This window comes from Phacochoerus africanus, chromosome 12, assembly GCF_016906955.1.
Source record: "Phacochoerus africanus isolate WHEZ1 chromosome 12, ROS_Pafr_v1, whole genome shotgun sequence".
NCBI lineage: Eukaryota > Metazoa > Chordata > Mammalia > Artiodactyla > Suidae > Phacochoerus > Phacochoerus africanus.
In genome coordinates this window covers 20,208,847-20,234,680 of record NC_062555.1, presented here as the reverse complement: position 1 = coordinate 20,234,680, position 25,834 = coordinate 20,208,847, and the positions used below count along the sequence as shown (strand labels likewise).

Here is a 25,834-nt window from a genome sequence, read left to right as displayed (position 1 = left end):
AATCCAAATCAGAAAATAGCTCAGAGTATTATGTGAATTGTACGGTGTGAATTGGAGATAAAATAGGAATTGAAATATCTGGCTTTTATGAATAGCTCTGCCACAAAGTTAATTTGTGACCTTAGCTTAGGTAAATCATTTAACCTTTATTTGTGTCACCATTTACTGCTGTTCATTCTTTTAGTAAGTATATATTGATCATCTGGGGTCCTTTATCATACATTCATAAATGTGAGCGTAACTCTGACCTGAAGATTTCTCTACTTTGTAGGTTTGTTTCACTGTCAAGAGTTTAACTACTTTAGACATTTCTTCATAGAACTAGTGTTGGGCAAAGGAATATTATACCCTTGGTGTTAATAGAATCCTTCTGTATTATAACAGCTGTAAAATCTCTTCATTTATGATTTATGGGGTTTTTTTTAACTTCATAGTGTTTTGATGTGGCTACTATGTGTTAACAATAGGGTTTGGGTGGATTCCACTCTACAGTTCTTTAGCATAGATCTTGGAAAATGTTTTGGGTTTAACAGTTACAAGTAATCAGCCAGCTCTCTCTCCTTGCCATCCCGCAGGTTATAATGCACCATATCTCTCTGTGTATAGTGAAAATGCGGTTGATATCTTTGATGTGAACTCCATGGAATGGATTCAGACTCTCCCACTCAAAAAGGTAATTTAGGAATTCCCGTCATGGCGCAGCGAAAATGAATCCAACCAGGAACCATGAGGTTGCGGGTTTGATCCCTGGCCTCGCTCAGTGGGTTAAGGATCCAGCATTGCCGTGAGCTGTGGTGTAGGTCGCAGAAACGGCTCCAATCCCACGTTGCTGTGGCTGTGGTGTAGGCCAGCAGCTGTAGCTGATTCAACCCCTAGCCTGGGAACCTCCATGTGCTGCAGGTGTGGCCTTAAAAAGATAAATAAATAAATAAATAAAATATGGGCTAAGTGAACAAATGTATGTAAGTGAAACACTATTATGACTATTTAGATGTTTTTCATTCACTTATCATTCTCTGTCATATGTAACAACACAATTGAAATTTGGAACTTAGCTAAGAGTAAAGAAGAACAACAGAAATCAAGCTCATTAATTTTATATAGGTAGCTCAGTACCATATTATTTTTATTACATTTAGTTTCACTATGTAAAGTATAATTATTATCATAATGAACAACTAGAATATATCCTACAACTTAACATGTGTTATCGTCCCCTTTAAGGAGTTCTGAAGGACTGTATTATTTGTAATTGTACTGTTTTTCACATAATGGTATGCAACTTCAATCTCATGAGGACAGAGTTCATGGACTAGAAAAGTGATTAAAATCAGAACCAAAGCTCAGTGTAAGCACCTCATGATTGAAAAATAAAAGTTTCGCATATTCCTAATAAAATATAATCTTGTCATTTAACATTTCCTTTGATAACAGAAAGAATTTTTGCCAGTATAGAATGGCTGTTTTGCAAAAGTGAAGAATAATAGTTTCATATAAGTATGTGTCACCGTGTCATTAGTTGTAGGAGGAGGGCAGGGTTTAGAGGAAAAGGCAGAAGAAATAATTAAAATATTATTTCAATTCTGCCCCAGTTTTAAACCATAACAGCAGTGGGCAAAGCTCTTGTAAATATTGCCACATGATATAAAACAACTAAATACAGTCTTCTAAGCTTGTAAATATGGGCTCATTACAATTGGTTTTCCCTCTTATTTTTATCATGTAAATTTTGAAACTTACATAAAAGAATACATGACCTTTGTGAAACATAATAAAGTGATCGCTTATGAATTTACCTCCTAACTTAAAGAGCCGGAATTTTATCAGTTTTGGAGTTCCCATTGTGGCGCAGCAGAAGCGAATCCAACTAGTAACCATGAGGTTGCTGGTTTGATCCCTGGCCTCGCTCAGTGCGTTAAGGATCCGTCGTTGCCATGAGCTGTGGTGTAGGTCGCAGACATGGCTTGGATCCCAAGTTGCTGTGGCTCTGGCGTAGGCCAGCAGCTGTAGCTCCATATAGACCCCTAGCCCTGGAACCTCCATATGCTGTGGGAGCAGACCTAAAAAGCAAAAAAAAAAGAAAAAAGAATATTACCCAGTTTCACTGAATCTACCTGGTTATTTTGTGTATTTTTCCTTTTTCCTGAATGTTGTCTTTATCATTCCCTTTTCTTAAAATACAGAATTTTTTTGTATATTTAAATATTCCTCAACAGTATATTGTTCAGTCTTGCTTGTGTTTGAGATAATAGAATTAGTTATGCTCTATGTCATCTTCAGCCTTGCTTTCTTCATGTATTTACTGGTTCTAAGATTCATCCATGTTACATGTACTGTGCATATATATAGTATTCTCTGATTAATCCCCAGCTTTTGGCAACTGTGAACATTGCTGCATGCATGTTCAGGTGTGTTAAGTTCAGGAGTTTGTCATATGCCTAGGAATGGAATCGATAGGACAAAGGGAATGCAAGTGATCAACTTTACAAGACAGATTATTTTCCAAAGTAATTGTATCAGTTGACACTCCCACCAGCAGTATATTAAGAGTTCTTAATGACTCATGCATAATTTCATAATTTTATAACCATTTATTATGGTTATAAAGTGATATCTCATTGAAGTATGAATTTGCATGTCCCCCATTAACTCTGTTGTGGGTAAACTTTTGTATGCTTATTCATCATTCATATTTCTTCTTCTATGAAATGCCTGTTGTTTTTTGCTCACTTTTCTGTTTGATCATTGAAATTTTTCTTACTGATTTACTAAAATTCACATCTTGCAGAATTAGTGATAGATGTGATGAATCTTTTCCCTGTTTGTGACCTATGTGTATTTTTTGAACACTTACTGTTATTGCTGAAGTTCCTATTGTGGCTCACTGGAAATGAATCTGACTGTTAACCATTAGGTTAGTGGGTTCAATCCCTGGCTTTGCTCAGTGGGCTAAGAATCCAACGCTGCCGTGAGTTGTGATGTAGGTCACAGACTCGGCTTGGTTCCTGCATTGCTGTGGCTGTGGTGTAAGCCAGCGGCTATAGCTCCAATTCATCCCCTAACTTGGGAACCTCCATATGCCATAGGTGTGACCCTAAAAAGCAAAAAGAATAAAAAATAAAATAAATATTATTGCTGAAATTTCATTGTTATATATTTTAATATGATTAAATATATCCTTCTTAACCTTTACATTTATCTTTTTTCTCTTAAAAAACTCTTTCCTATTTCAAGGTCATAAACATATTATCTTTGTTTTCTTTAAAAATCTGAAAGTTTTGCCCACTACATTTATGTTTCCAATCTATTTGGAACTGATTTTAGCAGTCTGGTGTGAAATAGGAATTCAGTTTTATTTGCTCCATGTAGATACCCAGTTGCTCCACCACCATTTATTGACAGCCTCTCCTTTCCCCAGTGGTGTAATTTCATCTCTGTCATATGTGTATGTTTGGTTCAAATAAGATTCATGAAATACCTTTGTTAATATCTTAGTATCATCATTTGGTCTCTGATAGCTTTAAAAAGTCAAATTTAAGATTTAAATGTATTTTTATTTTTTATTTTTATCTATAATATTCTTCCTTTAAAATGTTATCATTATAACTTTATTTATTTAAAGTAGGTAATTTTAGGGAGCTCCCGTCATGGCGCAGTGGTCAACAAATCTGACTAGAAACCATGAGGTTGCAGCTTCGATCCCTGGCCTTGCTCAGTGGGTTAAGGATCCCATGTTGCTGTGACTGTGGCGTAGGCCAGCAGCTACAGCTCCAGTTTGACCCCTAGCCTGGGAACCTCCATATGCTGCGGGAAGTGGCCCTAGAAAAAGGCAGAAAGACAAAAAGTAAATAAATAAAGTAGGTAATTTTATACCTTTCTACTTAGAATTACTGATTCTTGATTTTTCTGAGGGGGCAATATTTTGAACAAAGATAAATTAAAGATTTTAATTATGTGTGCTGTATAAGTACGTCAAAAGTTTTATGCTTTAATTTTTGAGCTTTGTTGAAATACTAATTTTATTTTTTATTATTTTAGGTTCGACCCTTAAACAGTGAAGGATCATTAAATCTTTTAGGGTTGGAGACAATTAGATTAATATATTTCAAAAATAAGATGGCAGGTAAGCAAATACACGTTAATAGGAGAGCTTTATAGAAGTTCCTGTTGTGGTACAGAGAAAATGAATCCAGTTAGTACCCATGAGGATATGGGTTCAATTCCTGGCCTCGCTCAGTGGGTTAAGGATCCAGCATTGCTGTGAGTTGCGGTGTAGTTTGCAGATGCGGCTTGGATCCCATGTTGCTGTGGCTGTGGGGTAGGCTGGTAGCTGCAGCTCCAATTTGAGCCCTAGCCTGGGAACCTAGGGTGTGGCCCTAAACAGCAAAAAAAATATATATATATACATACACATACATAGGAGAGCTTTATAGAAACATTCTCTCGAAGCTGACCGCTGAAGATAAAAATTGGCAGAGCACTTAAGTTCAGATGTGTCTTATTCCAAAGTCTGTGACCTCAACCACTATCGTATCCTTGGGTTATTGAGATAAACTGCTGGACAGAAAGTCATTCTGTTCAAGCTTGCATAGCCATATAGGCAAAATATTTATTTCTGACTCATCGTGTTATTCTTCTCTGCTGAACTGAGGTGAATAGAAAAGGGACAGCTGTACTCTTCCTACTGTAAACCCTAGCCAAAATTTGTAGCACTGGAATTGTGAAAATTCCTCTGGAGTTCTGATTTGGGGCCTTCGGAATACATCATCTGCCGGTGCATAGGAATTAGAATGACATGGGCAGCAGAAGCAGGGAAGGGAGGAAATTGACCCGAGTGCCCAGTCTCAGGAGAGGATGTGGAGACCTGGGCACTGCAGACAAGAGGGGCAGTGTCAAAAGCAGCGAAGTGAGTCCTAGCTGGGGACACTGCCCACGTCTCATTCAGTAAGTTGGGTGCCAGCCAGAGTGTGCCTGAACAGTTAAAAGCTCACTTTTAACAGGTATTGTTATAATGCTGTCTTCTTACAATAAAGTTATTCTCATGTCTTAGCAGCAGATTTCTCTGTAACAGAGATAAAAACAGATTCTTAGATGTATGATCTTTTGTGGTGGATCTAGTTAATGAAGATATAATTATGGTTTATTATGTATTTAAAATGATTTAAATTGACTTAAATGGGAGTTCCCATTATGACTCAGTGGAAGCAAATCTGACTAGCATTCATGAGGATGCAGGTTGAATTTCTGGCCCCACTCAGTGGGTTAAGGATCCGGTGTTGCCGTAAACTGTGGTGTAGATCTCAGACATAGTTCAGATCTGGCCAGCAGCTACAGCTCTGATTTGACCTTAGCCTGGGAACCTCTGTATGCCGCAGTTCTGGCCCTTAGAATAAATAAATAAATAAAATAAATAAATAATAAAAAGAAATAAATTGACTAAAATATAAGTTAAAAATATTGACATCAAGAAAACATGAAAATGTTTAATACCAGTTATCTCTGGGGAGTGAGATTATTATCTTTATCCTTTTCTTTTTTCTTCTGTATTTTTCCAATACATTTGTATAGTCTATCAGAAAAAAAAAAATCAAAAGTTTTTTTTGTTTGTTTTATTTGTGTGTTTTCAAGTACTAAAACATACACTAACTGCTTAGCTTTGGATTTGAAGCTCTGGTACCTCCTCTTGGCACTGGAGACTTCTTGGTATATAGAGTGTGACTGTAGGAGAAGTCCGATGCTCAAAGGATGCTCCATTGTGACTTGAGAAAGGATATTCCTGTATTAGAAATGACTCTGCTCAGAGAGAGAATAACTCTGAAGCTAATGAAACTTGAGCTTTAGGCACCTCAGTTCTACAGCCCTATATTTTATTTTATACGTGTTTCTTAGAGGAACTCTGAATATTTGCATAAGATTAAATCCACCCTGTTCTCACTGTATGTGACCATGATGATGGTAAAAGGTGTCCATTACCCAGTTTATCTCTACAGGTAAACTCTAGTCCAGCTTGTCTTTTTTTACACTTTCATCTTTCTACTCTAGGCTAGGGGTAAAAGTAGAGGTTGGAGAAGGAAGACCTGACGAAATTTCAACATAGTTGTCTTAAACTTTGCCCAGGGAAAGAAAGGGAAGGAAATCCTATTTCCTTAAGATTGTTTCTCTGGCTTGTCTGTTTCTCTTTCAGCTCTCAGGAGCCAAGTGCTCTTACAGGCCTCGGCTATGCAAAGCCACTGCAGCTCACCAAGATCTGCTTTACCCTCGCGCTTCTCAGTTCTCAAATTCTCATCTACTTTTAAAATGTTATCCTTTTAACATCTGTTATGAGGAAAGCAGTCTGATTAAGCTATTATGATGATACAGGAGAACATTGTTCTTTTACTTATCATCCTATGCTGGTTTCTTCCCACTTCCTTTTTCTCATTTGAACACTCTAAAGATGGGCTTTTCTCTTTTTCCTTATTTGGAGAATGGTGATCATCATACTGTATGGATACAGTCGTCTGTTTCACCATTCCCCAACCCATGGGAGCCCATGGCTGACAATTTTATTTGCTTCTCAATACTGAAGGTGAAATAGATGGGCACTGGGTGCCTGGGTGTAACTGTTAAGGTCAGAAAGAGTAGACATAGTGATGAGATTCTTAGCTTTAGTAAAGGGAGCTAGTAGGCAGGCAGTTCCTTTCCTTTACTCCGTACCTTGCAAATTAGATCTGCAAAGGACATGTTTTAATATATAAAATAATTTCAGTTGTTACCATTTTCATCAGTCATTTACCATTGGTGCCTGATTACTGTGCAGATATTAACAATAAGAGCTTTTTAACACCCTAAGCCAGTGAAGCGAGCACCTGGGAGGAGGGAGAAGATCATGTAGAGACATTGGGAGTGGGCTGGCCAAAGTGACCAGACACCAAGACAACCACATCTTTCTTTTTTTCTTCCATTAAAATTGTACCATTTTATATTTATAATTAAATAAAAGGGAAAATACACTTTGCAAGCTGTTTAATTTCAACATGTATTTACTTACATTTTATTGAATTGTTGGTTATTTACTATGATTATCAACATACGACTTATAAAATTTAGAATTGCATATACTTGTACAATTGATTGATATTTATATCATCTTGGAGATCAATGGATTAAAAAGCATTTTAGCACTTTCATTGTCCTTTGTTGTTTTTTTTTAACAGAAGGAGATGAACTGGTAGTTCCTGAAACATCAGATAATAGTCGAAAACAAATGGTTAGAAATATTAATAATAAGAGGCGTTATTCCTTCAGAGTCCCAGAAGAGGAAAGGATGCAACAGAGGAGGTAGATATTTAATTTATACTCATCCAAAGATGCTTATAGCATCGGAAAGACTATTTGGTAGTAATACTGTATTTGATTTGGAAGCAAAATTTGATCTCGTAAAATCTGTCATTCATCATCTCTGGTGTTAAAAATAGTGAATGTATTTCTCTGTGTAACTTTAATGCTCTCCAAATTGTGATTATGTACTAGATTTAAGTACTATATTTTGATTCATTTCTCTGTGTATGTGGAATCGTTACAATTTTTAGAATGTGGGCCTTTATAAACAGAGAGCATATCTATATAGATTAACTATTCTCTTAATGACCAAACAGAAATAGGTTTGAAGTGTTTCCGGTTACATACAAAAGCATTTGTAAAATATTAGCAATTGTTTAAAAAGACATACATTGGAATTCCCTTCATGGCTCAGCAGAAACGAATCCAACTAGCAACCATGATGATGAAGGTTCCATCCCTGGCTTTGCTCAGTGGGTTAAGGATCTGGCATTGCCATGAGCTGTGGTGTGGTCACCAATGCAGCTCAGATCCTGCGTTGCTGTGGTGTATGCCAGCAGCTTCAGCTCCAATTCAACCCCTAGCCTTGGAAGCTCCGTATGCTGCGGGTGCGGCCCTTAAAAAAAAAAGACAAAAATAAAAGACATACATGAAGTGTTCAGAATTATCTGTAAAATGGAGTACAGCTTCTTTGTTATTTAAATACTAAAATAACCCTCCTGTGTAAAGAAAAACTCTCCTTCACTGCTGGTGGCAATGTAAATTGGTGCAGCCACAATGAAGAACAGTATGGAGGTTCCTTAAAAAACCAAAAATAGAACTACCAGGTGTTCCTTTCGTGGCACAGCAGAAACAAATCTGACTAGGAACCATGAGTTTGCCGTTTCAATCCCTGACCTCGCTCATTGTGGTTGCAATGAGCTGTGGTGTAGGTCGAAGACACGGCTCAGATCTGGTGTTGCTGTGGCTGTGGTGTAGGCTGGCAGCGGTAGTTCCACTTGGACCCCTACCCCATAATGCCCCAGGTGCACCCCCAAAAAGCAGAAATAAATAAATAAACAAACAATAACCTTCTCTGTTTTCACACCAAAAATCCTAGATTTTTTATTTAAAATATAAAACATCTTCTAAGTATTTAATTTAGTACATTCTGTTTTTTAATCCATTTCGTAATTTATATAAAAAATTAAGTATAAAGTTTTCTCTAAAGATATCTAGATTGGTCACAGAAAAAAGTATCTCATCAGGTGTTTTCTCTTACAGAGAGATGCTACGAGATCCAGAAATGAGAAATAAACTAATTTCTAACCCAACTAATTTTAACCACATAGCACACATGGGCCCAGGAGATGGAATACAGATCCTAAAAGACCTGCCCATGGTAAGAGAAATGAAGAGTGAATGTGAATATAAATGGACTTAAGAATAAGGGGTGGGGAATCTATAGGAATGAATGTGTGAATGCTTAAATATATGCCAGACTTAAAAGGATATGTTAGCCTAATGAAGAAATGTTTATCTCAGTATATTACAATATACGTAAGATGCATGATGATGTAACTGACATGAAAAGCATAAAATTTAGATGTCTGTCAAAACCCAGACACATCAAGTTCTTGTTTAGTTGCATACTCTATAATCTTCTATACCTAGATTTACTGTTGTTGGAGAAATAAAGTGCCAGATTGGAGAGGTTCTATACCAAGATTCAGAACTTGGTTACCAAATCACTAAGAATTCACTAAGTTCTAGCAATTCAGTACAGACATTTTTGCCCCTTCCCAGAGAACGTCGTCAGTTTTGTCATTAACAGTCACATTTCTCATCTAATTATGAAATCAAGTCATTTTCCTTTGGCCAATTATACACCCATTGCCAAGTCAATTCTCTCTCTCTCTCTTTTTTAAGCACAGTATAAAAAAAAAAATCTGTGGTGTTTTTTTGTTTTGTTTTGGTTTGGGTTTTTTTTTGTTTGTTTTTAGCAACATGAAAAATTTGGTTCTTTTTTTTTTTTGCTTTTTAGGGCTGCACATGCATATGGAGGTTCCCAGGCTAGGGGTCAAATCGGAGCTGCAGCTGCCGGCCTATACCACTGCTCACGGCAACACTGGATCCTTAACCCACTGAGTGAGGCCAAGGATCCGAACCTGCGTCCTCATAGATGCAAGTCAGTTGCGTTTCCACTGAGCCACAACAGGAACTCTGAAGATTGGATTCTTGACCTAATGTATTGAGATTAAGGATGTTGGTGGAATTAGCTAATTATCCAAGCTTTGTTTATACTTAACATTTCAGTGTCATCGTTCTCTCAACAAACTATTAAAATTTTAGCAAGACCCTTTTGATCAGTGGTGATAGTATCTAGATTTACATAGAATTTTAGGTGTAAGTTATATACTCTGGTCATCTGGGAGATGAATTGTGAACTTTGGCCCAAAGCTCTTTCTAAGGAGTCTGTGAATTACCCACATTAATAACTCTCCTGTGAGAGACCTCTGCCACTGATAGAAAACATAGTAGGTAATATAGTTTGGTCAAGTTTTTTAAAATAAAAAAGTTAAGCTCTTAAAGGGAGTTTTGCATTTTTTTTTCATGGGAGGAACCAAAACACCTGCATTAATTTGAGCCCGAGTTCCCCATTATAAATAGCTCAACCAATTGGCCCTGTTTATGAATGAATGTAACATTCTTACTGTCATTGTGTTTCATCATCAAGACATTTATAGTCCGTGCTGGGTAAATGGAAATAAAGTTTGGGATTGTTATATGCACACTGTGATATAAGGAATGATTGGCCAGTAGGGACCTGCTGTATAACACAAGAGGACTTGACCCAATATTCTGTGATAATCCATATGGGAAAAGAATATGAAAAAGAATGGATATGTGTATATACATAACTGAGTCACTTTATTATACAGCAGAAATGATCACAACATTGTACATCACTATACCTCAATACAACTTTTTTAAAAAAAGATCACACAAGAAAAATAAAGTATACAAAAAGATTACAGTCAATCTTGATGCAGTAATTAAAATGAAGTAAGAAATTTAAGGCTGAGCATAAATATTAAGCTGAAAAAATATTGAGCATAAATAAAGACTGAGTATTAAATTGTTATACTTACCTGTCATATGCTGTACTATTTTTTCAGCTTTTGCCTGGGAATGAGATTTCAGATTTTTCTCCCTTTTTCTCCCTTTTTTTCTGAACATTTGCTTAAGTCCTTAGTCTCATTATCCTTTATTCTTCAGAAGTAAACAGAACAGAACCATACGATCAGAGATTTCAGATTTTTCTCCCTTTTTCTCCCTTTTTTTCTGAACATTTGCTTAAGTCCTTAGTCTTATTATCCTTTATTCTCAGAAGTAAACAGAACAGAACCAAAAAATCCAAGTCCTCTCTCATTTTCCCTCAAAGAAGGTAGTGTCAGGTACAAAGTACCTTAGGAGAGAGATTTTTTTAATTACAATAAATAGTTGAAGTGTGACTATATTTATACCTTATATTTGATAGATCAAGTGTTATATACTATCTTAGTGAAACTTTTTGAAATTTAATGAAACACCTGCTATGTAGTTAGCATTATGGAAAGACAGAGGGATGTGCATTTCAAATACATCCATATGTTGCAAAGCAACACATCAGCAAATACACAATTGTTTCACTAGTTAACAAGGTTTTAATGGATATTATCCTTTTAAAATTAAACTTTCTTCCACTTCATTTTGTTGCACAAAAAGACAATTTTTCATCTCATGTATGCCAACAACATAGCAAGAATTATGAACATAAATTGTTTCTATAAATTCTATTATGTCTCACAGTATGTTCCTTAAAGTGAAACAGTTTCAGGATTTAATAAAATGTTCCTCTGCTTAACCAGGTGAAAACTCAGTTTGCTGATGTTCCAGAATCTTTTAGACCTTCATTAATAACACAATAGGATTTGGTCTTCCTATATACCCTTAATAAGCACAATGAAGCAAAATGTCAAATTTCAAACCTCATTGAGAACTTTATGTCACAACATTCCTCCTTTTTCCCCCTTCACCCTCCCACCACTTAAAAGAAATTATCTGTTTTGTTGTTGTTGTTATTCAGAATAAGGTTCAGTCTTAATTACTGAGCAAAATAAGTTCAGATAGCATTTCCCAAAGATGTGTCCCCGATCTGACTCCATGACACATGGCCTTCTGTGCTGGCTTCTTATTCCCATTAGACTTCTTGATTTTTAGTATTTGAGTCACTGATTTTGTTAACCCATGACTGCCTTGCTGGTTCTTTTTGTCATCAACCCAAGCGACTTTTTGCCTTTGCAGTGCAATCCAGTTTTTTAATGTTCCTTTCATTCCTTTCATGTTTCCTTATCATGTAAACACAGGACAAGTTGGTATAAATTTTTGTATATGTAGTATTGCAGCAAAGATGTTCTGTGTCTGAACTCCTGTCTTCACAGTCTCACTATATTTTCACCTGACTTTCTTCCTTTCACTAGCAAAGAACGTGAAAGCTGGGACTTTTCATAGGCATCTATTTAAGCACTTAACAAATGTTTTTTGGTATACTGTCTTCCCAGAATTGTGCTTATCTTGGCATAGACCTTTAGTAAACAACACTGTAATATGCATGCCTGAAAGGAAAATAATATGCATGTCTATACCTGTGTGTGTGTGTGAATATACATATATGTGTGTGTGAACATATATATATATATATATATATATATATATATATATATTTAAGACCTTGTGATATTTTAATATAGTCTCAGGTTTTAGAAAGTCCTTTCCACTGTAATTTTCTGTATTTAATGAACTATTTCTAAAATAATGATGAATTAAATTCATCTAACGTGAACATATAAAAGAAGCACTTTTAAAGCTGTGTTGTCATTTGTGCAAAGAGCATGTACCCCAAACATTTTTCTGTTTAACTTGTGCAAATCAGTATTGCCTTCCTGTGAAATACTTAGAAGCTTAGAGAGTTTACTGAATATCTTTAGAAACTTAATTCTGTTGACTTTGTACCAAAACGATACTGAAAAGGGTTGTTTGCCTCATGAATGTGAAGAGATAATAAAGGAGTAATTTTTTTTTTAATCTCTAATATCAAATGTGAATCTTTTATGTGTCTTAGTGAACCAAGAGGATATAAGCAGTTAATATAAAACTGCAGGTATGTCTTCAAGTATAGACCGAAGTAGTTTCCTTGAATCCTTTTTGTCAGTTACCTTTTTTTCATAAGTGGATACTGGTAATAAAGATCAATTTGTCTCCACTTGAATGCAAGAATAATACTTGACCTCTAAAAGATTCATTTTTTTAGCAATAGAAGATTATTTTTCTCCTAGCCTTTTACCCGTTCCTAAAATTATTAATAGGAATTCCCTGGTAACTCAGTGGGTTAAGAATCCAGTGTTGTCACTGTTGTGATTCAGGTCACAGCAATGGCGTGGGTTCAGTCCCTGGCCTGGAAACTTCTACATGCTGCAGGCACAAGCCAAAATAAAAATAAATAAAATTGTCAATAAATAAAACTTACAGCTCAATGACCTTTTAGAGCTTTAAAAAGTAATTTTACTTCTTCGTCAAAGTTACATTTACATCAGTAGTTTTTTCTTGTGCAAAGAACCTTAGAAGATACTGATTTTACTCACATCTCCAAATGTAAAACAGTATCTTTTATATAGGAGTCTTTCTTTTAAGCTCACCTAACTTAACAGATTTTTTTAAAGCAAGCTCCACTGTAAACCAGCTATAGTGGAAAAAATAACCATCATTATTTAAAAAAACCAAAAAGCAAGCTCATCTCAACTCTTGAGAATATCAGTCAGCCTCTCTCTGGCAAGTCATTCAGCCTCTGTCTCTAGTGAAGAGATGATAGGATGTTTTCTTGAAGCACAGGTGTTCTCAAGCACCGAACCTTGAAAATTCCCATTGGAGAAGGTGACTGGGTACTGAGTGACAGTTCCCAAGTATTCAGGAGTTATTTTATGTGAAAAACTAGATGCCTTGTTTTCAGAAACTTTCTTCTTTGTCTTTAGTTTTACATTATTTCATTTTTAAAAAATACATATGAAGATTGAAAGGAAGTTTGTTCTCGTTAAAAACAAAGTTGTTCTTTGAGTGCCTAAATGGAGATGTGCTTGGGCAGCTTGAAGGTAAAGCAGTAACTGGTATATTCCACAATTACTTGCTGTTTCTCTCAGAGGACGATAAAATCAGTAAAAGCAAACACTTATCAGGCCTGGAAATACCAAGAAATGGTTTCAGTTTCTAAAGGAACAGTTACATAACACTTTTGGTGAGAGGCTGGTTATGGTTTTACTTCGTCTTTAATTTTTTTCTTACTTTTTCTGTCCTTAGTATTTTTGTAGATTTTTGCCATGTTTTGATTCTATCACATAAAAAAATACTGAACATGATTTTGAAAGTCTACTTGCAGGTCTGATAGTCCAGTTTCTACTGAACTTGACAGCAGTAATAAAAGAATAATTTTATGAGGCAAATAATTTTTTGCAGATCAGTTCTTTAAGGGACTAGCAAGAGAATTACAAAATTAACTGAGGCCTTAAAGTATTTCATTGTGGATTCAGTTCTTGATGTGAGATAACTTCATTTTTTCGACATGCATGTTGTCTGAAATGTCACATATGTCCAGTGAATCCATTCTCATCACCTCATTACCTTTTTTTCTTCTTTCTGTTGTTTTGATAGCCAGGTTTTCCCTATCCATCCCCTCATCATCACTCCGGTCTGATCTCCTCTCCGATCAACTTTGAGCACATCTATCACATGACTGTTAATTCTGCTGAAAAATTTCTCTCTCCTGATTCCATAAACCCTGAATATTCCCCGTCTCTACGCTCTGTCCCCGGTACACCAAGCTTTATGACTCTGAGGGTATGAACAGCCGAGTTAGGTGTTAACTTGTACTAACACGTGCGGATCTCTGCCTGGCTTCATAGTAACACTGCCAAGGGGGGTGGGTTTGGTGAACGTTTTCCTTTGGCCTGTTTCTCTCTTGCCAAGTCTCTCTTCTTCCTCCTCTTCTTTCTTCGAGTTCTCTTTTGTTTCTTCTTTTGAGGAAAAGATAAGGACTGAGGAGGATTTCAGTTTTATTTCTAAAACAGTAGTGGAGGTTTTTTGATGTTTAACAAAAGATCATCCCATCATAACATTTTCCATCACAGATTCCAGGATGGAAGAAATAGCCCCTGATTAAGACTTTATTCCATTAGACAAAAAAGTGATCCGAGAATTTCTGAATTTTTTTTTTTTTGCTTTTTAGGGCCACACCCTCAGCATATGGAGGTTCCCAGGGTAGGAGTCGAATCAGAGCTACAGCTGCCAGCCTACACCACAGCCACAGCAATTCTGGATCTGAGCCGTGTCTGCGACGCCAAATCCTTAACCCACTGAGCAAGGCCGGGGATCAAACCCAAACCTCATGGTTCCCAGTCGGATTCATTTCCGCTGTGCCATGACAGGAACTCTCTGAACTTTTTATAAATAGCTTATTACCTTAGAACCAGTTCAGTTCAGAGAAATTTTTTATATTTAGTGACATTAAAGTCTGTAGTAGGGCCTGTCCGCAGGCCTTCTATCTACAATAAACCTCTTCTTATAGAGCTAAGGAATCTCCAAAGTATAAAATATAATAGTATCAATGAATAACAGGAAAAAAATCACCAAAAGAAAGTAGTTTTACTGATCCTTGAGGTGCTGAAATGCTTTTAATTCCAACCAGGATCCAAGATAAAACAAGGAGAGGAAAAAAATACAGAATGAGCAGCATCCTGGTGACCATGGCACCTGCCCTTGGTCCCGTGCACACAGCCTTGCATCTGTGTAGCGTGTGGCTCTGCAGATGAGAACTGGTGACCGTTCAAGCTGAATATCCATATTCCCATCAAGACTATGTGCCTATATTGACTTCACGGGAGCATTTTCTCAAGTTTGTTTTGCAGATAATAAAATACTTGAACAGTATCCATGTCCCATAATACCTGCTGGATTAAAAAATAATAGCATCCATTTTTTTATTTCATATTTCATAATTTCCAGTAAGAAAACTAGCTATAGGGTAAGAAGTTTGTTTTTGTATTTTTGTTTGTATTACCAAATTATTCTAAATTATGATGTTTTAAATGTCACTGTCATTGACATTAAACATCTTATTTGACAAGTTAAGATTAACTAAGATAAACCAGGCCTTAGTGTGCTTTGTAACAGACTGCAGAGAGTAGATTCTAGAGGACGTCATATACGTGAATCATTATTAATCAAGAATTTTTGATGCAAAAGATGGTGGAGATTTGTTTAAGTCATTAGAAGTAGAAACACTACTTACCACTGGTGGAAGTTTTATGTATATTTGTACAGGAAAAGGACCATTAGCTTAATTTTCGCATCGCTTTAAAATGAGGTTGAATTTCAGCTGAAGAATGATAAACTGTTACGTTTGGGGCTTTGTCTTCTTTTTTTTTTTTTTTCCAGAGCATACCTTCAGTGTATCATTTGTTTATCACTACACCATTCAGTGTTACTAAACCACTGGTATTTTTATAGGCTTAATTTTTACCATTTTTTCCTAGGGCAGGTTTGTTTTATAGAAAAGGACAACATCAAGGTACCTTAAGCAAAACAGTAGAAGTTTAAAGGTTGAAACTGATACCCCGTCTCTCTTGAGCTCTCCTTTGCTGCACTGCACGCATGTCACTGGCATACAGGGTTGCTCCTATGCGTGGGTGTTGAAATGCTAGCCCTCGTTCTGTTTTAAATTTTTTATTTTCTTAGAGGAAAAATGTTTGCTTTAAGCAAATAACGTATTAAGAATTACATGGACTTTGCAAATTTGATATAGGAAGCAAAATGGCAGCCATTTGAATTTGAATTTGGAACCAGCCAGCCAGCCAGTATATGTGATTCTTTAAAATGTATGATTTGGAGATTGTCAAGAGATATCAGTGCATGTTTTCCTGACTGCTGGTGTTAGTTCTGCATTAGTTGCGTTGCTGTAACCTCCTCTCGGGCACCAGCCCTGGCACCCCTCTGGTGTTAAAAGGTTGGGGCCATTGAGGAGGCAACGTTCAGACAGCTGGTCCTACACACCTGGTCTCCAGGGGTACGTGACTTTCAAAATACTCTATGCCTCTTCTTCCTGCTTTAGACACTGAAATTATTGTTCAGTATTCGATGGAAAAACTTCTCAAACCAACACTCCCAAGTTGAATCACTTCCCCCAGGCCGTGATTGTTACAAGCATCATATTTGTGCCTCATATGCTGCTCTGTCCGTGAGGCAGGAAGGTTGCCTGGTAACTAGGATGGGAACATGCAAAAGGCACGTTTGGTATCAGGACCACAGAATGTGTTCTTGAGAAGGATGCACTTTTCAGTGACTCTTCTAAATGGGCTTATGCAGCTCTTGAGTTACCCTAAGCAAATAAAAGCCTCATACGTGGTCAGAGCTTTGTTTCAGCATCTGCAGATGTCCATGTAATTCCACATTTACTGTCACTTCTAACCATATAACTTGGACTTACTGTTCTTACAACAACAGCAGACAATTCATATTTGTCGCTAAGTACTTCACTAAGTATAAAGATGAGCACTTAGCCTTGACTGGGATGAGGTTTACTTGTGCTAGGGCGTTAGTACTTGTGGGTATGGGGGTGTTTGGTGTTCTGGATCACTCTGCTCAAGACAACTGTATTTCTTGAAATGAGGGTGAAAAATAGACAGCTCTGTAGAAAATCAGTTTCTCTCTGGATGAAGAATTCTTTCTCTCTTGATTTTAGAACCCTCGGCCTCAGGAAAGTCAAAGTCGGACAGCATTCAGTGGCTCAGTCAGTATCCCATCCATCACCAAGTCCCGCCCTGAGCCCGGTCGCTCCATGAGCGCCAGCAGTGGCCTCTCAGCAAGTAAGTGGCCCCGGCTGCGGGAAGACACTTCCAACAGGGTAGCACGCGGGGACCCTCGGGCAGCACAGCGTCTCAGACTTCGCTGGGTCATGGCTGGGAGGCACCAGGGCAGCTGTTAAGAACATGGTCACCGAGTCTTTTTAGAGTTGACAGTCCATCTGGGAGACAGATGAGCAATACTATAAATTAGGATGATAAATGCTATGCAGGGAATAGATAGGGTCCAGTAACAGGAGCAGGTGGCAGGTGTGGCGGATGAATTCCTCACACTTAGAATAATGAGGAAACTCATGCTCCCTCCCTCGGGCTGTGCTGCACTGACTCAAGTTTGATTAGTTGAATCAGGAGATACAGTGGCTTCCTGGTAGGAGAGGGAGCGAGAAAATATTCAAGAGACGGGCAAGGGCCAGATCAAGTGGGGACATGGGGACCAAGGTAGGACATTTGCTGTTTTATTAAAAACACGACAGGACGCTCTGTGGAGTTTGAAGTAGGGAAGAACCTTGACAGAGGGAACCTGGCTTCAATCAGGGAGAGTGTAACCCATGTGCCCGCACCCCACCCACTCTCACCCGTGACGGGCTCACCCCCGGGCCTGCAGGCTCTCCTAGAGGGCATGCAGAGCTGGACCCCCCACGCCCACCCCCATGTTAGGGCCAAACCCCCCAGCACTATCTAGAACTCTCTGGACGGGGCCCAGCCTCTGAGTATATGGTCTCTGTCAGCAGGGACCACAGTTTTCAGATTGTTCCTTTTGCTGTTCATTCGAAACAGCCCTGCCTTGGTTGTTTTAAGATCAGGGTGGTTGAGTGTAATTTTTCTCTAAAAGGAACATACCCAAAGTTTAAAAGAAAAAAAAAAGTAAATCACAGAGGTGGGTTAAGTTCTCTCTTCTAGAAGTGGCCCCAGGACTGAGGAAGGAGCCTGTAACTGCGCTGAGGCTGGGCAGCCCTGTCACACGCCTTCCCCTGCTGTTTTATTCTCCATGTGCTGCGTGCCGCTTTGTTCCCACAAAAATCCCATAAAGGTGAATTTATTTCTAATTTACAAATGAAGGAAACTGAGACTCAGAAAGATAAAAGACCTTGCTTAAGGTCACAGAGGGTAGTAAGAGCAGCAGAACTCTGTGGCAGTTTGGATTTTTTTTTTTAGGGTTGCACCTCAGCATATGGAGGTTCTTAGGCTAGGGGTCGAATCAGAGCTACAGCTGCTGGCCTGTGCCACAGCCACAGTAGTGCCAGATCCAAACCTCGTCTGCCACCTGCACCATAGCTCATGGCAACACCGGATCCTTAACCCACTGAGCGAGGCCAGGGATCGAACCCACAACCTCATGGTTCCTAGTCAGATTCGTTTCCACTGTGCCACAACGGAAACTCCTGAATTTTATATTCAGACTGACAACATTTTTTAAGGTAACTTCCAGCTTTTATTAAATTGAGTACTAAACTAGTTATGGACTTAGAAGAAAAATCATAAAAAAAAGATTTATGCCTCCAAATAGGTTGTAATCTAAGGAGAGAGAAAAGCCGCCTCAAAAAAGTAAAGAGTACACATCAATGAATGCAGAGCAGTGTAGTCCAGCGGTAGGCACCTTAGAAACTGGATGGGGTGTTGGGAGGGAGCGGGTCTCCCAGGAAATGCGGTTTCATCAGCGGTTCTCAACCTGAGATGCTTTCAAGGGTCATCAGAAAAGCTTTCGAGAGTTAAGAATTCTGCTGATGGTCTGGGGTGGGGCCCAGACACTGGTATTTTTAAAGCTCCATAATATAGACAGTGAACACCCAGTGTTGGTAACCTCTGCACCAGTAATTTATGGTGACACAGCTGAGGGGTTCAGGAAGGAAGCTGAAACTAGGAGGCGGCTGGCAGAGATGAGCGAGGACAGGGCTTCAGCAGGCAGGCTCCTGTTCATCCGCGAGGACGTCCTCTATGTCTCTATTGCTGCACATACGCTTTCAGCAGCCCTCCGTGGACAATTTCAGTGAATTCTTCATGTCAAAAAAAGTAACTCTGGGTTAGTTACACTAGTGAAAATTTGAAACAGTCACAATTTGTATCTTGCAGTTGTGCTAAAACCTCAACACAGTCTTTTTTTTTTTTTTAATTTATTTATTGTCTTTTTATGGAGGTTCCCAGGCTAGGGGTCAAACCAGAGCTGGAGCCGCCAGCCTGTGCCACAGCCACAGCAACGTGGGATCCTTAACCCACTGAGCGAGGCTAGGAATCAAACCCACATCCTCATGGATGCTAGTCAGGTTCGTTAACCGGTGTCACCTCGGGCACTCCAAGATGAAAACATTTTTAAGGAAAAACTTGGAGTTCCCATCGTGGCTCACCAGTTAACGAACCCGACTTGGCATCCATGAGGATGAAGGTTTGATCCCTGGTCTGACTCAGTGGGTTAAGGATCCGGCATTGCCCTGAGCTGTGGTATAGGTTGCAGACGCAGCTCAGATCCCACGTTGCTGTGGCTGTGGTGTAGGCCGGCACCTACAGCTCTGATTGGACCCCTAGCCTGGGAACCTCCATATGCTGCGGGTGCGGCCCTAGAAAAGACCAAAAAAAAAAAAAAAAATTTAAGCGAGAGCTAAAGAATGGTAGGAAATGCTCAGAGTTTTAAATGCCCCAAGATTTCTCAGGTCCTCCTTTTTCTCGCTCTGAATGGTGCCAGTCCCCTTTGAATGAGCCTCAACTCTAAGAGCAAAAGAGAATATGATTTTAAAGAAACTCACCTCATTTTTGTATTGCAGACTTTTTGCTCTGTAGAACAAAAATGCTTCTCTGTTCATATTCTTTTTTGAAAATTCTCTAGAGGGTAATAGTTATGCAGCATCAGGTGGCACGGCCTTTACTTCGGGGAACTGCTCTCCTTGGCCTCATCCTTCAGTTGATATGTTTTAAGCACCTGTCGCAGGCCGGGTTCTGAGCTGGGCCTTGGGGAGGCACAGACCATCCATCTGTTAAAAGAACGGTAGGCTCATAATGACAGCATCATATCTGCATGCGGTGGAGAGAAGTGAGGTCCAGGGAGCAGGAGGGACGAAGGCAGTGGCACGTGGGCGGAGACCTGAAGGACTGACTGCGTGGACACGGCCGGTGAGAACAGAGCCGCGCCTGCCAGTGCCGCCCACTCGCCCAGCCGCCCACCGCTGGCCCGGAGCGGGAACGAGCGCTCCAGGCGGCGGGCTCCCGGCCGGGCTTGGGGGTCAGGGTCACCGTCTGTCAGTGAAGGCCTTTGCGCTGGAGGATGAGCCCCAGGCAGCGGGAAGGATGGCTCGTCCCTCCTGCACATATAAAGTTGTAGGTGAACCTTGTGCCACAGGGTCCTCGGCGCAGAATGGCAGCGCATTGAAGAGAGAATTCTCCGGAGGGAGCTACAGTGCAAAGCGGCAGCCGATGCCCTCGCCGTCAGAGGGCTCACTGTCTTCGGGGGGCATGGACCAAGGAAGTGACGCCCCAGCGAGAGACTATGACGGCGAGGTGAGTGCAGTGGGGGTGGCAGCTCTGTCTGGGAACGGGGGTTTGGAGAAGGCCTGCACAACCAAGGGCTGGTGCACTTACCAAAGCCGCACCACCACCTTGAACTTGGCCTCGGTTGCCACGGGGATCTGCCAGCAGGGAAGGTGGACGGGTCGCTGGGGTTGGACACTGCGGTTTTCCTGGAGGTGTTCAGACTTCTAATAGCTGTAGCGTGACAATGACTCACATTTCTAAAGACCTGTGGGGGGAACTGAACCTTTGTTATATAGAAAAGGGGCTTCTGGAGTTCCCATTGTGACTGTTAAAGAATCCGACTAGGAACCATGAGGTTGCGGGTTCGATCCCTGGCTGTGCTCAGTGGGTTGAGGATCCCGTGTTGCCCTGAGCTGTGGCATAGGTCGCAGACGCAGCTCAGATCCCGAGTTGCTGTGGCTGTGGTGTAGGCCGGCGGCTGTAGCTCCCATTCGACCCCTAGCCTAGGAACCTCCACATGCCGTGGGTGCGGCCCTAGAAAAAGGCAAAAAGACACAAAAAAAATAAGAAAAAGAAAAGGAGCTTCCTACTGACAGGAAGCGGCTAGGGCGACTGCAGCCCCCTGCCCCCGCCCCTCGCTCATGTCCGCCTCTGGGCCTTGCAGGACTCCGATTCTCCGAGGCATTCCACTGCTTCCAACAGCTCCAACCTGAGCAGCCCGCCCAGCCCGGTGTCGCCGCGAAAGACCAAGAGCCTCTCCCTGGAGAGCACCGACCGCGGGAGCTGGGACCCATGACCCGTGAGCAGCGGCAGCACCAGGCCCCCTCCGCCCACCTCCATCCCCTCCTCCACCTCTGCCTGAACACCCCAGGGCCAGCGGCATGGCAGGGCAGGGATTCGGGAATTGACTCTAGGACTCGCATCCACGCCCCTCGACTTAACAGCAACAACCGTAAAGGCAGACTTTCATCGAGCGGCTTAGATTAATACTGATTTCATTTCATACACTTAGAGTTGCTTTCCATAATATTTTACCCTCCCCTAAAAGGTAGCTTAAGTAGACAGATTACACAAATGTAAGCGATAAGAGTAAGATTAGACAGCTGTTGTTTTCACCGTAGCGTCTCCTTGCAGCCTGGAGAGAGCACGCGGTGCCCTCCCGTGGGTCCCTGGCGGCACCCCAGCCCCTTCAGCCCCACAGTGAAGGTCGTTGGCAGTAAGTCCCTATTCACAAAGCAGTGCATATTTTACTACAATGCAGAGTTTAAGTAAATACACACATGTAGAGATGAGATACTGAATGTATATAGTAAAAAGCATCTTGCATTCAACGAAGAGATGGATGCGTATATGAGAGAGCGCATTTAATTTAAAGAAATGTGTTATTTCTTGTCTGTTTTCCAACCAAGTACTTAAAGCGTGGAAGGCCTCAGGCTGACACTGGCGGAGGGAGAGTGAGAGCAGGGTTCCTTTGGTGCCGTTTCTCACACTGGTCGCGGTCACCTGGAGCGTAGGAAACGTTCAGAGGCTTTGGTTTCTTTGGTTTGGAGTGTGACCGGGGAACCAGACTTCTGACATTTGAAGCCTCTTCAGCAGCATCATGACAAGACAAATCTACTTCTACCCAAGGCATTTCTTTCCTGGCAGTGGAATTGGAACCATACTTCTTCTTTTCTTACTCTACTTTGGCATCTTCTGCCGATGAATGTCAAAGTGCAGTTTTGTCACCTTCCGGATCCCTTCCATCTGAAAGGACACAGGAATGAGGTCGTTTCTGAAGGTCGTCCATGAAAAGGCTCATAAAAGGGCTTTTTTCCTGGCTGATCCCCTCGCCCTCTCCCTGAGTCGCATTGAGGCACCTGTCCCGCAGCCAAGCTGGCTTCTCGGGGAGGAGTCTGTTTTGAGGAGGGGTGTGAGCTTCTTCAGATGAGCCTGGGAAAAAGGGTTTAATGACCAAATAATTTCAAACCTCAAATGCAAGGACTTGAACAGCCTTAACCAAATATTCTTCCCCTCACGCGGTGAGAAGCGGCCGTGTTGAGCCCGGCGGGTGGGCGGGCACGGGCAGGCAGGCAGGCCAGCGTGGCCTTCTGTTCTCTTCCTCCCTCAGTGGCTCTATGGGGTTTTAGTCACATCGCCATGTGAATTCCTGCGTTTTAGTTACCACAAGGAAATGAGATGCAGAACCAGAACTTCATTTCTCCAGAGTCATTTCACCAGTTAAGCACATGAGAAAGAGAACTGAAAATATCTCTTGAAAGTAAAGAGAATCTGCCTCGCTTACTTTCTGTCTAAATTTCTCTGAGACACAGAAACAGATGTTCTGCTCTCCCCTTCAAAGGGCAGCACAAGGGCAGCGCTTTCCTGCGGGGGCTGGTCTGAGGTCAATGTCTGGGCCCTGTCCCTTCAGCCCCGAATTCACCTCCTCCTCCTCCTGGTCGGCAGGGGCCACAGGGAGCTGGGCTGTTCCACGCCGGTGCTGCTCTGGAGCAGGCGACTGAGGGCCAGCGAGGGAGGACAGGCTGCTATGTGGGGACTAGATTGTCCTATGTTACAAAAGAGAATTTTAAAAGGATAACAGGCCTGACATTTAAACATACTGAACTCAGTGCTGGCTTAGATCTGCTTATGTTTTCCTTTGGATGGGTATATCAATTCCTGTGCATTTCTAACCTTTTAGATCCTTTGCTTTTGGAAGAGAAGTGTCATGTGAACATACTTTCGTGCATCCAGTGTCCAGAGCCAGGCCCTGCCCTGGGGATGCTGTGACTCTGGTCACTTCCTACACTTGGCACTTCCTGGGGGAGGAGGGAGCCAGCCAGCCAGGGGCTGAGGACCCGAGGCCAGCTCCCCTCCTCCCCTGCAGCCCCCCCCCCCCCCCCCCCCCGTCTTTCCCCTCCCTGCTTCCTGTCTCCCTCATCTCCTCTGGGAGGAGGCCCACCGGGCTGAGGGTCACAGGACCACACCCTAAACCATTAGATTATAGCTTTGACAAGTACGTTTCTGTTGCCTGGAGGTGCTTTTTTTCTTAAGATGGCTTTGGGATCAAAGTATAACCGTACCTGAAGTCTGGACCCCACCACAGTGAGTCAAACAGGGCAGATGAGAGCGTGGCCGAGGCTCAGGCTCACGGCCAGCCGCATGTCACCCAGTCACCTGATGCGTCTCACCAGCAGTGAGAGCGCAGCCCCCAAACAGTCGTTTCTAACAGCAGGACTTTGGGGGGGACTCTGCCAAGAGTAGTGGGTTTGGGGGGTCGTTTCCCAAGATAATGATCATTCTGCTGGGCTTATCCCACTAGCTTCTGAGAAGAATCACTTGAAAAGCTAGGAAATGGGTTCTAGAAAAACGGAAAGCAAGATGCTCGGGCAGAGGCACTAGGAATGAAGCTCACAGAACAGAGGTGGTCACTGCTGTCCGAAGCCGTCCTGTGTTTCCGAGCAGGACATGAAAGAGGAGCAGATACAGCAGCAGGGACTCGTTTCTCAGTCAAAGAGGAAGATCAACGGAGAGGCATTTCTGGCACAGTCTAGATGTGTTGGTATATGGTGCTATCACTGTTCAGCCAATTTGTTGTCTACCCTTGAATTCTAATTTAATCTTGCTGTGTGCTTTGGGTGTATAAAATTACATATATACATTCACACACACACATATATTTCTTTTTGCCAAAAACAAAAGCCTTCCTCCTTGCAAAACAATTGCTAAAGCAGATTTCCCTTCTTTAGTCATGTGTGTACACACACACACACGCCCATCCCCTGCACTTAGTGATTTATCTTCTTTCCCAGAAGCACAGTTTAAGGCCATGAAACACAACTGAAAAGGGCCCATCTAGCTTCCCAAGCAATTCTTGTACCCAGGTTTCAGGGAAGAATCTGAAATTCCCGTTATGTTTACAGCAACAACCTGTCATTCCCCAGCTGGCTCTCAGCCTCTTTCTGCCTTCCATATGGTTAGAATCGTGTCGTTTTGTTCCTCAGTGGCCACATCTACTTCTGTGAAAGACCAGTTGCATTCCTATGGACTCTCAGGTATCATTAAAGCAAAGCCAGAGTGGGGTGGGCCATCATGCCCAAGCCCCTGGTACAGCAGGGCCGTTTGCTGGCCTTTGGCCACAAGCACTCATCTCCCAGCTAAGCAGAGCCTTGGAAAGCTCAGCACCTACTCCCTGGACACGGGACCGTCTTCTCAGCAGTGGTCAGACTCTGCCGCCGCCCGCATCTGCCAGGCGCCCCGCTCCCCACCGCTCCCTGGCCCAGCCCCTGAGTTAACTAGATAAGCCACGTGGCACTGCATTGGGCCCATCTTTAAACCTGTCTCACCAGGACTTTCTTAGCAAGTCCAGAGTTCTCTGCAGAGTCCTGCTCCTCTCAAGGGCCTCGCTTCAGCCAGCGCTCTGCCCCATGCCAACCCTGGCCAGGCACCTCCTCCTCCCCAGGGACAGCCTTTATCCACGGAAACCATTTCATTCACCAGGGGAATGGATGAAAACAAATCAGCCTTGGAATTTCCTGACAACAAAATGACCTGCCTTTTTATTTGATAGTGTAATATCATTTATAAATTTTTTAGGGTTTTTTCTCATTGTAATATTATTGTACAGTTTTGCATGGCCTGGGTGTAATCATTTTTTTTGTTGTTGTTTAGAATATAATGCTGACAAATAAGTGTGTATGGAAGGGGAAAAGAAACTGCTTTGGCCTCTTATCACTCATTTCATTTTGTTTGGTTTGATCCCCTCGATGTCTTAGGGAACTTTATGAGATTCTCTGCTACCAAACAATGGTGTGGATTCTTTTGCACAGAAATATTTAAGGTGGGACAGTCAAAAATGTAACAAGACTGTCACCAATACTTTATGTTGGTATCACTTAATATTAACCAGACTCTGATGTATTGCAATAAAACAGGGAACTGTTAGAATGGAGTATTTTGTCTTTTTTTCCCTGATTAAAAAGTCTGAGGGAGTTCCCATTGTGGCTTAGTGGGTTAAGAACCTGGCTAGTATCCATGAGGATGTGGGTTCACTACCTGGCCTCACTCAGGGGGTTAAGGATCCGGCATTGCCATGAACTGTAGTGTAGGTCACAGATGCAGCTTGGATCCTGCGTTGCTGTGGCCAT

General features: G+C 41.3%; 1 protein-coding gene and 1 long non-coding RNA gene across 12 annotated transcripts in view; one reads left to right on the top strand and one right to left on the bottom strand.

The window, feature by feature from the left end:
- Positions 1-25,631, top strand: part of CDC42BPA (CDC42 binding protein kinase alpha) — a 289,959-nt gene extending 264,328 nt beyond the window's left edge. For 3 of the 11 annotated variants that reach the window (XM_047755424.1, XM_047755422.1, XM_047755430.1), the window contains 8 exons: positions 576-673; positions 4,039-4,123; positions 7,197-7,320; positions 8,584-8,701; positions 14,044-14,229; positions 17,129-17,252; positions 20,578-20,735; positions 21,373-25,631. In XM_047755424.1, coding sequence (XP_047611380.1) covers positions 576-673; positions 4,039-4,123; positions 7,197-7,320; positions 8,584-8,701; positions 14,044-14,229; positions 17,129-17,252; positions 20,578-20,735; positions 21,373-21,504 — 1,025 coding nt within the window. In that variant the 3' untranslated portion in view covers positions 21,505-25,631. Of the gene's footprint in view, positions 1-575; positions 674-4,038; positions 4,124-7,196; positions 7,321-8,583; positions 8,702-14,043; positions 14,230-17,128; positions 17,253-20,577; positions 21,050-21,372 lie in introns of those variants that run through there. The other 8 variants (XM_047755429.1, XM_047755428.1, XM_047755427.1 and 5 more) reach the window with 4 other exon arrangements.
- LOC125112918 (uncharacterized) lies at positions 18,648-21,062 on the bottom strand. The gene is made up of 3 exons (XR_007131297.1): positions 20,817-21,062; positions 19,988-20,212; positions 18,648-19,243 (listed from the first exon to the last, which is right to left on the bottom strand). It is a non-coding gene; the product is annotated as an uncharacterized LOC125112918 (long non-coding RNA).
- Positions 25,632-25,834: the final 203 nt, after the last annotated feature.